Source organism: Prionailurus viverrinus, chromosome B2 (genome assembly GCF_022837055.1).
Source record: "Prionailurus viverrinus isolate Anna chromosome B2, UM_Priviv_1.0, whole genome shotgun sequence".
In the NCBI taxonomy this organism is placed as follows: domain Eukaryota; kingdom Metazoa; phylum Chordata; class Mammalia; order Carnivora; family Felidae; genus Prionailurus; species Prionailurus viverrinus.
The window spans coordinates 136,413,929-136,427,519 of NC_062565.1; the positions used below are offsets into that span (position 1 = coordinate 136,413,929).

The 13,591-nt window shown below is 50.6% G+C and overlaps 1 protein-coding gene across 1 annotated transcript in view; it reads left to right on the top strand.

Moving 5' to 3' along the window:
- Positions 1 to 756: 756 nt before the first annotated feature.
- MTHFD1L (methylenetetrahydrofolate dehydrogenase (NADP+ dependent) 1 like) overlaps positions 757 to 13,591 on the top strand; it is a 186,251-nt gene continuing 173,416 nt past the window's right edge. Inside the window, exons 1-5 of the mRNA XM_047858248.1 lie at positions 757 to 1,274; positions 8,040 to 8,124; positions 9,511 to 9,561; positions 9,652 to 9,705; positions 12,666 to 12,790. Of these exons, the coding sequence (XP_047714204.1) occupies positions 1,048 to 1,274; positions 8,040 to 8,124; positions 9,511 to 9,561; positions 9,652 to 9,705; positions 12,666 to 12,790 (542 nt within the window). The 5' untranslated portion in view covers positions 757 to 1,047. The remainder of the gene's footprint in view (positions 1,275 to 8,039; positions 8,125 to 9,510; positions 9,562 to 9,651; positions 9,706 to 12,665; positions 12,791 to 13,591) is intronic.

The following is a 13,591-nucleotide window of genomic DNA, read 5'->3' on the forward strand; positions in this document are numbered from 1 at the left end:
ACCCATACACTGACAATCAATCCGTAGCCCTTCTTTTTTCCGCTTTCAGTACAGTAGTCAATAAATTACATGCGCTATTCAACACTTTATTATAAAATAGGCTTTGTGTTAGATGATTTTGCCAAACTATACGCTACAGTCAGTGTTCTGAGCATGGTTAAGGGAGGCTAGGCTACCGTATGACGTTCAGTAGGTTAGGTGTAATCAATGAATTTTCAACTTACCGAGTTTCCATTTAGGACCAGTTTATCAGGAGGTAACCCCATCATGGCTCCAGAAAGATCTGTACATTTATTAGAATTAAGTGAGATGTCACTCCCGGCGCTTTGTACAGTGGTAGCTACTGTTCGTAATTTGCACTGGTTTTATTCCCACTTTACTTGGGAATCATAATTCTGATAAAATTATAAACAAAGCATCACTATCTTGTTTTAACTGTGGACGCAGCTCAGGTTCACAGGGGTTAACTTGCCCAAGGCTACAGGTCAGCTTTGGAACCCCAAGCCCCACACATCCTCCACTGTTAGGACACCGCCAGCCTAGTAAACCATGCCCTGGTATCTAAACTAGACGCTCAGCCAAGTGGCCTTCCAGGAAGCAAACTCCCACCTGAGGGCAGGGAGTTATCAGCATCCTAGGCACAGGGAGCAGGTACTATCTCTGGAATGGGCCACAGCCCTCCCTGATGCCACACCTTCCTGTAGCCAGATTTCTAGCAGGACTGAGTGCCAGAGAGCCTGCCCTAGAGGACCGGGCCACTGGAAGGACCAGCCCCGCGTCCCGCAGGCTCCCGCCCTCCCAACGTCACGGCCTCTAGGTGCAGTGCCCCCTAGGGGCTCCCGCTCCGGTTGAGGAGGAAGGTGGAGGTCTTTCCTGCCACTGGCCCGTTACCCGCCGGCCGGTTCCCTGCCTGGCGCCCGCCCCGCCACCCTCGGGAGGAGCTACACGCCGCCGCCCGTCTGCGCGCCGCAGCCGCATCTCCGCGTGGAGGGAGACCTGCCGCCCGTCGCTCTCGCCGCCTCGCGGGTCTCGCTGCGCCCCCGCGCCATGAGCGCGCGCCTGCCGCTCTTCCTGCGCGGGCTCCGCCGCCCGCCGCGGCCCCCGGGCCCGCCGCTCCGCCTCCAAGCGCCCGGTCGCGCCAGCAGCAGCGGCCGTGGCGGCGGAGGTGGCGGCGGGGAGGGCCTGCTCGGGCAGCGGCGGCTGCAGGACGCCCAGGCCGGGAACAGTCGCGGCCAGGGCAGCCGGGCGCCTTCGGCGCGGGACTCGATCGTCAGGTGAGCGTCCGGCGCTCGCCGCCGCCCCGGGGCCGGGTGGCGGCAGCTGGGGTGGGGGTGGGGGGTAGTGGGGGACGCGGGAGTTGGAGCGGCCGGAGCGCTCCGGGTTCGGCGTGGTCCTGGGGGCCTCCGCGGGGGTTTCGCTGGGCGCGGGCCCGAGAGTGCTTGGTGCTGACTCGTTAGAGGCGCCGGCGGCCGGCGGGGAGAGCGCGGGCGGGCGGGCGGGAGGTGGGGGGCCCGGGAAGGGCATCGGGCGGCGCGAGCATCCCTGGCGGGGCGGGCGCCGCTAGCCTGCGTGCCCCGCTCCACGTGCGCCACCGGGGCGGGCTCTGGTGTCGCGGCGCCCCGCGCGGCGGGGCAGGAAGGAGCGGCGCGACGGAGGGCGGGAGCCGGGAGGGGGAGGGGCGGGACGGGGGCGGGGCCGGGAGGGGAGGAGGGGCGGGGCGGGGTCGGGGCCGGGAGTAGGTAGGGCCCCGGGCGAGAGGCGGCCTAGGCCCGGCAGCCGCCCGGCTCTGCGCGGCGCCCCCGCATGCGGAGAGCTGGCCCCTTCCTGCGGGGGTGAGGCTTGCCCTGTCCCGCAACGCCGCAGCCTCCTGCGGGCGGGAAAGCGTGCTCTCTTGAGTTACATAATAATTTCCTGGACGTGTGAACGTGGAGCGGGGCCCACCCGACAACATGCGGAATGCGGCGGAGCAGTCGGGCCAACTCGTGCCCCGCATTGCTGCACGCGTGGGCAAGGAGTCCCCAGCGCCGCTGTGTGTAGAAAGTTCTCGGCCAACCCAGAAGGGAACCGCGGGAGCGCTGGGCGGAGCCTTTCGCTGCTCCCCACCGGAGACGCCGCTTAAGTCCATCCCCCCAACTCGCACCGCTTTTCCGCCCCAGTCGTCAGCCCTCTTTGTCCCCTGAGTGGGAGAGAGCCGAGGAAGAGCCTTGACGGGCCCCTCTTGGAGAAGTGTGTTCACTGGAGCCCTAAACCTGTAGAGTGAAGCACTCGGGACAAACCTGGAGGTGGCGTGCCTCCCCGCCCCGAAGGAGGATTCTGGTTGCAGAATGCTGGTTCCAGAATGCCGTGTCACCGAGCAAGCTGTTGCAAGGCCCTCCATTCGCATCTTCTTCCTTTTTCCTTCTCTCCCCCCTTCTAAAAGTAATAGCCTTTACCCCCTTTGTTCCCAAAGCCCTTTATGATGTGGCCGATGACGCTAAGGAGCTTTTGTTTATCTTGTCTTCTTTCTGAATATAGGAGTTACTTAGGCTTCCTCGGGTCATTAGATTGTGACCAGTGTAACCCTGAGCTCACCTTTGTGCGTTCGGGTCTGAAGACAGTATGGGAGGCAGGAGCCACCACCCCATCACCCTCTTATTTTCTGGGTAGCTCTTACTTGCCTCCTGAAATTTTGTTCTTTTATTGTCTGTCTTCCCTACCTGGAATGAAAGCTCTGGGGTCGGGAGCCTTGTCTCTTGTCACTGCTGAGTGCCATTTATACGTTGGACACTTGTGATATGGTGGGTGAATGAATCCATTCATGGATTCCATTCATGACTGTTCTTTTCGTTGCCTGACCTGGAGATGTGCAGAGTGGTCAGCAGGGGGGCTGGTTCAGGATCCTGGTAGGGAAGGAACTACAGTAGGGAGAAGGGGAGTCTGCCTCAAAGGGTTACGGAAGGGCTTGCACGAGAGAACACATACAAAATGCACAGTCCAGGAATTGTCCTATCAAGACCTCCACAGATACCGGCTGTCAGGATTTTTTTTTTTTTTAACGTTTATTTGTTTTTGAGACAGAGAGAGACACAGCATGAACGGGGGAGGGTCAGAGAGAGAGGGAGACACAGAATCCGAAACAGGCTCCAGGCTCTGAGCGGTCAGCACAGAGCCCGACGCGGGGCTCGAACTCACGGACCGCGAGATCATGACCTGAGCCGAAGTTGGCCGCTTAACCGACTGAGCCACCCAGGCGCCCCAAAGAGACATATTTTCAATATCCCCAAAACTGGTCTTTCAGTGGATTGTGTCTGACAGTTCTGTTGGCCAGATGACAGTCATCGCATAGTTGTCTTTGCCTGTACCTGTGGGGATTTGGGCCATGCGTATTGTTGCAACTTAGTTGACCTAGGTGCATCTGCTAACAAAACTTTCCTCCAAGAGATTCCCTGAGGGCTGGGAGGAAAGGAGGGAGGTGGGCCTAGCTAGAAGTCACCTAGAATAGACTTCTGGGAATCTGTGTGTGTATGTTATTATTTTTTTTTTTTATTTACTTCAGGGACATATACCAGAAAAGTTGACGAATAAGCTCCCTCGAAAGCATAATCCCCAATATTTCCATCCACAAGTCATGGAAGGGCCATTTTAGGAAATAAAATGATTTCTGGTTGTTGTCTGACAACTGACCATTGACATCTGGTAGAATCAAGAAAGCCGTAGCATTAAAACTTGCAGAATGGGTGTCGGAAATTAAGTGAAAATTTCAGGGGCAAAAATGCTACGGTTTTTCACAAAATGCTGCATCACTTACACCCTTGACGGCACAGAGAGTGATACTGTGGGGGGGGGGGGGAGGAAAAAAAAAAGCAAAACGAAATTGCCGTCAAGGACTCTTGAGTCAAAAAAAGTCACTCAGACGAGTCAGATCCTGAATGCGAAGAAGTTTTAGGTATATTTCTGTTTGTTTGCCAGTTTTCCTTTTTATGCTCATATGAGTCGGTTATGGTAAATAAAACATATCTATGTCTAAAGAAGTCTTAAAAGCTCTTTTTATATTTACAAAGTAAACACTGTGTTAAGAAAAGATTGTACCGTAGTTTAACTGGCAGCTTTTTTTTCTTCTAGTGGTTTCTCAAACAATGGGATGTCTTTCATTCTCTATCTTACACAGCAAATACGATGAAAGCTCCCAGATCAGGCCTGTGCACCCAGAGGCAACAGGCTAGTTAGTCTGCTTTACTGACGATACCCCCAAATGTTGTGGGCCTCAGTGTGCAGAGGGAGGTCGACCAGGGAAGGTAGGATGATGACCCGAGGGCGCCTGCTCACTGCTCCAGCTCTGGGCGGAAGGCGGCTGCTCCCGTCTCCCAGCCAGCAAGAGGGAAAGGGGGCCAAGCTGCTGGTGTACCTCTTAGCTGCACATTCCTCGCCTCCCTCTGGCCAGTGCTCCCAGCCTGTTGGCCAGTTGTTAGGGACAGGACCCCATCGAGCTGCAGGCGAAACTGGGAAGTGTGCCCTCTAGTGTGGCTGGCTGGCCACAAGCAGCTCTCACTCAAGAGTTCTGTAAACAGGGAAAATGGGAGAAAATATTCATAGGAAGTACCCAGTAATCCGAGCCATCATCAGTTGTAGCAATACCACTATTATAGTGAATGTATCCGCTAAATTACCAGTGCCTGGATCCATTAAACTGCTCAGTGGTGCTTTCAACCTGGGCTACTTCTCAGAATACTGACGGCTGTTTTGGAAATGTTTAACTCTTTGTGCGCTGGTCACCTCTTTTGCCTTTGAAATCAATCAATTGGCTCTGCATTTAGGGATGTACTGAAATTGATCATTTCTAGTCATGTTAGCACCTGCTGCCTGGGAGACTCGGGTGTGGACACAGCTGGCTGCAGGGGAGGCTGAGAAAAGAGGTCGTTATTCTGCACCCTGGTGCACACATTATTTCACGGCCAAAGGGAGACCAGCGTGTCATTGGAGTCACTGGTGGTGGAACCGGAGCACCCAGGGGCAAGAGCACGTGGCTCCGAGGGACCCAAACAATAGGTTCGGCCCCTCGCCTCCGACAAAATCCAAAGGCTGAGAGACAAGTGGTGGTGGAACAAGAAAGGAATTTATCTCAGCGAGGCCAGCACCCAGAAGACAGCGGACTGGTGTCCCAAAGACGGTCTCCAAAGTCTGAAGATACTGAAAATGCTTCTAGTTTTATATAAGGGAGATGTGGGTCGATACAGGCAGGTGGGCCGTAAAGATCAGGTCATTGCCTGGGGGTCGGGCTGGGTGGGGTCTTGCTGGTTCAGGGCAGTCCTTATTGCTTGAGGGGGTAGTTTTGAATCCCTTCAAGGGATGCTTTTGTCTGAGTTAAGAGATAAGCTGGAATGAAGAATTTAATCAGTTAGAAAGTTGAAGGTCAAAATGGAGGAAATTGAAGTCCTTTGAGAAGTGGATACTTTAATCTACGTATTTACATTATTACAGATGATTACCACCTTCTTCAGCCATAAAGTTCTGAATTGCAGTTACGAAGGGCAGCCAGCCGGGCTGGACAGTCACGCATTCCTTCCAGGTGGAAGTTGACAAGGCAGCTTTCCTCACAGGAGTGAGAGAATCTCTGATCAGAAACATGTATGCTGCTTTTTAGGTTTTTTGAGCCTGGTGACTCCTTTCGTGCTCACTTTGTCACTGTACAAATAAGGAGTAACCTCAAAGAATGAAACGTTGGGGCGCCTGGGTGGCTCAGTCGGTTAAGCGTCCGACTTCAGCTCAGGTCACGATCTCGCGGTCCGCGAGTTCGAGCCCCGCGTCGGGCTCTGGGCTGATGGCTCAGAGCCTGGAGCCTGCTTCCGATTCTGTGTCTCCCTCTCTCTCTGCCCCTCCCCCGTTCATGCTGTGTCTCTCTCTGTCTCAAAAATAAATAAACGTTAAAAAAAAATTAAAAAAAAAAGAATGAAACGTTACCTACAACAAGACGGGGAGAATTAGCCGTATGAGCTTAGGTGGTGACAGGTGTGTGCTTCTCCAGGTGTTTGATGCCTTCACTTACCGAGGGATGGTCAAGGCTATGAACTGGGAAAACTGTTGCCGTCGGAATGTGTGTTTTTTTAGTGCTCGAGGGTAGCTTTGAGTCACAGAAAGAGACCGTACGATTAGGCGAACAAAGGTCTCCACACATGAGGTTCCTGGAGTTTGTCAGAGACACAGTAAACGTCGCGATGGGTCATGGGAGGCCTGCATCCCGACGTGTGGCTGTTTCCCCTTTAACAGTACCTCAGAGCCCCCCCCTCCCCCAGGGCCCTTGTTGAAGATGCACATTCCTGGGCCTCACCCCAGCCCTTTTTGAATCCGACTTTCCGGGATGAGACACAGAAACCTTTCTTTTTACCAAGCTTCCCAGATGATCCTCGCGCACACTGCCAAAACCACTGGGGACCCCCTTTCCAGTGCCTTTAGGAACCAGGCAGGAGTAAGGACCCAACGTGGCCCCAATTAGCAGTCCTGAGAGCAGTTCCCGCCAGTAGGCACATTAGTTTCTTCTGAAAACTGGAGGAAGCGGACGGATGCCTTTTTGCAGTGCCTCGGCCATTCGGTGCAGCTGGAGTCTGGCCGGAACTTCCCCCTGCATTTTTTGGAAGCTGTTAGGTGCATGTAAGACCCCGTCAGAGACAGAAAACAAAACTTAAAGATGGTCTTTTTTTTTGGTAATATTTATTTTGAGAGCGAGCACAGGCAAGGGAGAAGCAGAGAGAGAGAGAGAAACCCAGGCAGGCTCTGCACCACCAGCACGGAGCCCGGATGCGGGGCTCAAACCCACGAACCGTGAGATCCTCACCTGAGCTGAAATCAAGAGTCGGACGTTCAACCGACTGAGCCACCCAGGTGCCCCAAGATGGTCTTAACAAGGGGCTTGGGTACTGCTTTGGCTGAGCCTTTTGTCTGTTACTGTGAGAGGGAAAAAGCCAACTTCACACGCAAGTGAGGACCATTTCACAGCGGTGGTGGCGAAATCGCTCATCCCGGAGACCGCAGAGGGAGTATGTGACTTGCACCACATTATCTAGGTCTGCCCCGCGCACACCCCATTCCCTGGGCCCAGGAGTCACCTACTGGGACTTTTAGGAAGTCCAAATGCAGACTTGGATGGCGGGAGCCCAGAGGACTGGAGACGCTCTCTCCCTAAGAGGCCTTGGGAGAATATCAAATTCTGATGGGTCCCTACTGTTTGTGCTCCCCTCCCTCCTCCCCCCCCACATCCCTTTTCTTACCCCTCCCTTCCTCCTTCTCCTCTGTTCTCTTCCCCACCCACTCCCTTCACATTTCTTGAAATTCTGGGACCCGGGATTTATCCTGACGCACCACTTTTCTGACTGCAAGCCTCTTCCCCAGTCTCTGCTACCTTCCCCCACCGATGTTTGAGGTCCCCGGCGGTGGGGTTGCGGGGGGGGAGGGCCTGGAGATGGATGGGGGTGGAGGAAGGGGATTATTTAAAAAAAAAAAACAAAAACGCGAAATTTGTATCACAGTAAACTTGGAAAACACCAGAGAAAAAGTCACCCCTAGAAAATAATTGCTAACATTTTACGTGGCACGCGTCCGCGCGTCTTTAAACTCAGATGGTCCCGGTTTGTTTAGTGCGCGCTTCAACATTGTTACCCTGCCCCGCCTGGCCACACTTCCCGTGGGTGGAGCGCACCCTTAGGTTGTCTATTTTCACTTACAGTAGCGAACTTTCTTTTTTTTTTTTTTTTTTTTATAATTTTTTTTTCAATGTTTGTTTATTTTTGGGACAGAGAGAGACAGAGCACGAATGGGGGAGGGGCAGAGAGAGAGGGAGACACAGAATCGGAAACAGGCTCCAGGTTCTGAGCCATCAGCCCAGAGCCCGACGCGGGGCTCGAACTCCCGGACCGCGAGATCGTGACCTGGCTGAAGTCGGACGCTTAACCGACTGCGCCACCCAGGCGCCCCTACAGTAGCGAACTTTCGAGGAAAGTGTGTTGTATCCGTCCTTTCTAGCCATTAACAAAGACGTGACTGCGTGCTGTCTCTCTTTCTCAATGTAGAGAAGTCATTCAGAATTCGAAAGAGGTTCTGAGTTTATTGCAAGAAAAAAACCCTGCCTTTAAGCCGGTGCTGGCTATTATACAGGTAAGCTGGGAGTGTGGTTCCGTCCTACTGGTTTAGGATGCCTTTCAATGTAGAAGATAATTGTGTAGAGAAGACCAGGGCCATTTTCCGGTCACCGGAGTCCCATTTGGGCGGGAAGAGAGGGCACGGCTGGAAACGCTGTCATTTCCCTCTTCCTTTGGTCACTTTGTTTCTACCTGGTCACTGGCTGCTTACCGCTCTGCTTGAGTGCGTCTTTTGTGAGTCTTTCTCCTCTGGGTGTGGGGAGCTTTCAGAGGTTAGGAGCTAGGCACACACATAAGTTGTATTCCATAGATATATTGTCGTCCGTGTGTGCTCATAAACGCTTATCAGATATGATTTGAAAATGAAGGGGAAACATTCCCCTTTGTTTCTGTGGCAGACAGATGCGTGACGGGGCATGGCGTGTAGTGATCTTACTAAATCCGGCGAAGCCTGCCGTACGTTTGAAGGGCCAGACGTCAGCGCGTGCCGGAAGGACTTTGCATTCATGTACATCTCCTGGCTGCGGCCCCTTCATTCCCGACTACAGTTGGCACTGTTTGCCATCCTTCTTGGCACCCCCGTGGGGTGACAGGTGCAGGGAAGTGATGAGGCGAGCCAAGCCCGTAAGCTAACACAGCACAGCAGTTGGGCCTCCGCCGTCGTTCCTGGCACGCACTTAATGTGTCAGAACGTCAGCGTCTAGGGCCACGAGCGCTGTGATTTTCAACACTCTGGAGCTGTGCTCGAGTCACTCGCATTCTGTGTGGTCTGCCTCCACATGCCCTACAAAGAGAGGCAGGCGAGAAGGGTAGAGAGAAGAGTGACTGAGGCCTGGCCCTCCTGGGATTGTGCTTGCTGATCGCTTTCCGGCTACGGGCAGTCCTCTCAATCCCCGTCTTTGGTGTCCTCATTTAGAAAGAGGTGCTGGCTGTGTGGCTCCGTGTGCCTTAGCAGGGCTATTCTTTTTATCTTTTTAATGTTTATTTATTTTTGAGAGAGAGACAGAGCACGAGCGGGGGAGAGGCAGAGAGAGAGGGAGACACAGAATCCGAAGCAGGCTCCAGGCTCTGAGCCATCAGCACAGAGCCCAATGCGGGGCTCGAACTCACAGACCGCGAGATCGTGACCCGAGCTGAAGTCGGATGTTTAACCGACTGAGCCACCCAGGCGCCCTAAGAGGGCTATTATTTTTTAAAAGTAACGTAATTTGAAAGTTGTGAAATACATATGTGAAAAAATACCAGCTTTAGTCTTCTTTTGTGAGCTATAGGATTCTGTATTTCCTTCTCTTTCTAATTAATTGGGCAATATAGTCACAAAATTAGTCTCTGCGTTACGTCTTGTGCTTTCTCAAGACATTTTTGTTGTCATTACATTGTCATTCTTGCTCCCTTTCCTAAGGCAGGTGATGATAACTTGATGCAGGAGATAAACCAGAATCTGGCAGAGGAGGTGAGGATTGTTGAATTCCACAAATTCGTCATAATTTTTTGATAGCACATTCTCTTACCGTGGCAGAATAACCTTGTGTTCCCTTTGCAGGCTGGTCTGAACATCACTCACATCTGCCTTCCTCCAGATAGCAGCGAAGGTGAGGTAAGTACCACGGGCACCCGAACGCTCCGGTCGCTTTCCTCTTCGGATCTACTAAACCTGTTGACGTCTCTCAGTGGTGCTTGAACAGATCAGCCTATTCTCGCGGCTGAACCTTGAGAGGGAAGATCGCTTTTCCCTCTAGCGTAAATGCTCGTTCGCCAGTTGTCCTTCAGTAGATGTTTCTATGGAAGACTTGGTCTATGACTCGGTGACTTTGGTTGTGTTTCTTTGGCTGCCGCAGTAGCGGCCAGTGGAAATGGTCTGGGTGTCGGCGGCTGGAGGACTAGTTCAGGTTTTTCCCTGTCCTGACTGGTTGTTTGCCCTTGGCCATTCCTTTGGCTTCTCTGGGTCACAGCTGGCTTATCGATAAACTAAAGGAATAGGATGAAATCCTCTTCAGCGTCCTTTCCAGGCGAATGTTCTGGGAGTAACAGCCTTTGCAAGGGTCATCTCAAGCCTGGGAGAAGCAGCCACCCCCATAAGTAGTGGTGAGGAAACTAGACCATGCTCGCGTTTGGTCCTTCTGTGGCTAGCTTTTCTTCAGCCCAGCTATGGCAGGGAAGCTTGGGTTTGACCACCAGTGCTGGAAAACTTCAAATAACAGAATATGAAGTAACACAGAAGTTTATTTTTCTCATACGTAAGTCAGGTTGAGAAGCAGGATGCTATGGTGACATCACGAGGGGACCAGAAACTTAGGCTCCTTCTCTCTTGCTGCTGTATTGTTTGGGGATCCAAGATGGCGGATTCAGCTCTCCATATCACATCCACGTTCTAGCCAGGGTCCAATGAATCCAGACTTAGTAAGGAGACACATAATTCAAAAGGATTATTGCAATAGGGATAACGAGTCAGAGAATGTTTTACCCTGTAGCCAGCCTTTTCTCAAAAGGGGTTGTCCGCTAATCCAGCTGAGGGTGGGCCAACGGTTAGCAGCCTGGGGGAAGGAGGGAAATTTCCCCAAGTTTGATTAACAAGCATTTTGTTCAGATTGAGCTGTGGGGGGCAAGTAGTTCACCTAATCATTTATGAGACATGAATGGGAATTTGTAGGCTCTGTATTTGGTTCTTTGCAGTACACAGAGGTTGGGGGTATTTCTTAACCTTCCCTGTTTTCTCTGATCACAAGGCTCAATTCAACAACTTATTGTCACCAGCAAGGAAGAGGAAGGATAAGGAGCAAAGACAGGCAGGCCCTCAGTCTCTTCCCTTCAGGGACGGTTCCTAAAAGTCACAGTTCTGCTTCTGTGCCATTGACATGAACCTGATTGCTTGGCCACGAAGCAAGGAAGGCTGGGAAAGGTAGTCTTTACACCAGATGGCCTTAGACCATTTATTAGAACAGCTAAACGTCAAGAGTTTATTACTAAGGGAGAAAGGAAACCATATCTGGGGCAGATGGTTTCTGCCACACTTACCATTATAATATATTAGAAATACTGACACGTGTCATACCAGTGTTAACAAATGCAGAGAAATTTGTTTTCCCTTTGAGAGACACCCATTGTCTGTATTTTTTCAGGTTCCTTGCCACTGGTGTTGATAGCCCTTGATTTCGTGTGTGTGTGTATGTGTGTGTGTGTGTGTGTGTGTGTGTGTGTGTGTGTGTGTAATTCCTTGACTTATTTTTTGACAAAGATTTTTCCTTGTCAAAAATGTGAATGTGAATTTGCGTGGTGGTGGCGTTATGCTGGAAAAGAGTAAGGGTCTTAATTTGTGAGTTAAGATCTCGTTGTTGCTTCTGCCACCTTCTAGTTTACAGGTAACAATAGACTGCCCACTTCATTCTGGGCTGCCCATCGACGTCACTCCCTCTGGCCACACCCCCAGCCCGCCATCTCTCCGTTGGCCCCTTACCTTATCTGCTTTACTTTTCTTCACGTCATTTACCACTTCCAGAGATGATACTAGTTTTTGGTTTTGCCCCTGTCTTCCCCGTTAGACTATAAGCTCCGTGAGGACAGGTGTTTTGTTCCCAACTGTGTTTCCGGTCTTGGAACTGGTACAGTTGTAGGTGCTCAAAACATTCAACATGTGTTGAATGAATGAAAGATAAGTGAATAACTGAGACAAAATTTTCCTTCTCGTTGTTGTAGATCAAACAGCTTTGTCCTCTCTTACCAGGGTGGACATACCACGGTGACTTTTTGCTAGACAGTGAAACGGAAGGGGTAAACCAATACTCCTCGCAGTGAGACCCCTATCAATGAGCTGGTGTCTCTTTTTATTAGGAACAAATAATATTGTGAAATGAAATGCATCAGTATGTTCTCTCCTGGCATAAAATAAACAGAGAGGACAGAGCGTTGCTTATTAAAAGACCTACCTAGCCACTCGTTAGCTTTTACATCACCTTCCCAAACTGTACTTTGGTCTTTTTCGTAAATAGTGAGTTTCCTATAAAAGGGAGATTTCTCTGCTGAGAATGCATTGACCATAAGGCTTTGGAAATGCTTTCTGTGTGCCATTCAGGTCCAGAGAACCTGAGGGCCTCAGTGAGGGCTTCTTGGGAGTGACAATAGGGAAGCTTTTGTTGAACGCATTGTGTTTGAAGTACAGGCTTGTCCGGGCCAGTTTGGAATGCCTGAAACTCTTGCTTCCTGGTCTCCCTGAAGGTTGGCAGTGTGTTTGGCTTAAGTATAGTTGTGGACAGGGAATTATCTTTTGCCTATCTAAATGTTGTGAACTGTCGAGCTTTGGTTTGGTTTTATTTTGTTCTGTTCTGCCAGGAAGTAACACAATAAGGGAGACTGAGAAGTCACTAAAATGCAGGCATGCTTCCTTTGAGCTTTTATACACATGGGAGAAAGAGAAACTAGATGTGATTCATTCTGCTTTACATCAAGTCTTCAACAAGGACTGAAAAAGGAACTATGACAGATGCATTTTTATGAATCGGTTCTTTTGTTGGCTCTTATTTTCGTAAAATTGATTTTAGGGTTTTTTTTTTTCCTCTGCAGATTATAGATGAAATCTTGAAGATTAATGAAGACACCCGAGTACATGGCCTTGCCCTTCAGATCTCCGAGAACTCATTTAGCAACAAAGTGCTCAATGCCTTGAAACCAGAAAAGGATGTGGATGGGTGAGAAAGTAGAAAAGAAAGCAATCCATTCTTACTGCTAAGCGAGTTTTTCTACTGAGATTTTTCTTTTTCTTTTAGTTCCACGGTTTCAACTATGTCAGTAATTAAGAGGTGCAAGAAATCCTTTAACTATTTCAGGGATTTGAGGGCTTTCTAAATTCCGTATAAGAAAGTTACACATTTTCGGGACACCTGGGTGGCTCAGTCAGTTAAGTGTCTGACTTCAGCTCAGGTCATGATCTCGCGGTTCGTGGGTTTGAGCCTCGCATCGGGCTCTGTGCTGACAGCTCGGAGCCTGGAGCCTGCTTCGGATTCTGTGTCTCCCTCTCTCTCTGTCCCTCCCCTGCTGACATTCTGTCTCTCTCTCTCTCTCTCTCTCTCTCTCTCTCTCTCTCTCTCTCAAAAATAAATAAACATTTAAAAAAAAAGTTACAGATTTTAGAAAATGCACATGTCCTTTTGTAGTGCTTGGGTGCCATTCTGGAAATAATGTCCTTAACACCATCATATTCATTTGGTAATTTCCTGCCTGACTTACAGAGTCCTTGGCCAGCCTTGTCTTCTAATGAGCTTTTCCTTGATAATTCTGCCAGACCAAAGAAACAACCCAGCGTCCTGAGTCCCCAGCAGGACCATATTCTCAGCCCCAGGTCATTTGAGAAAAGCGACACAAGCAGGTCATTTGAGAAAAGCAACACAAGCACTTTTATTCAGAACACAAGGTTTTACTTGAAATTAGGAAAACTACAAGTAGGTGGTGCACTAATATTTGTCTTTGACTCATGTCCTGGCATGACATCA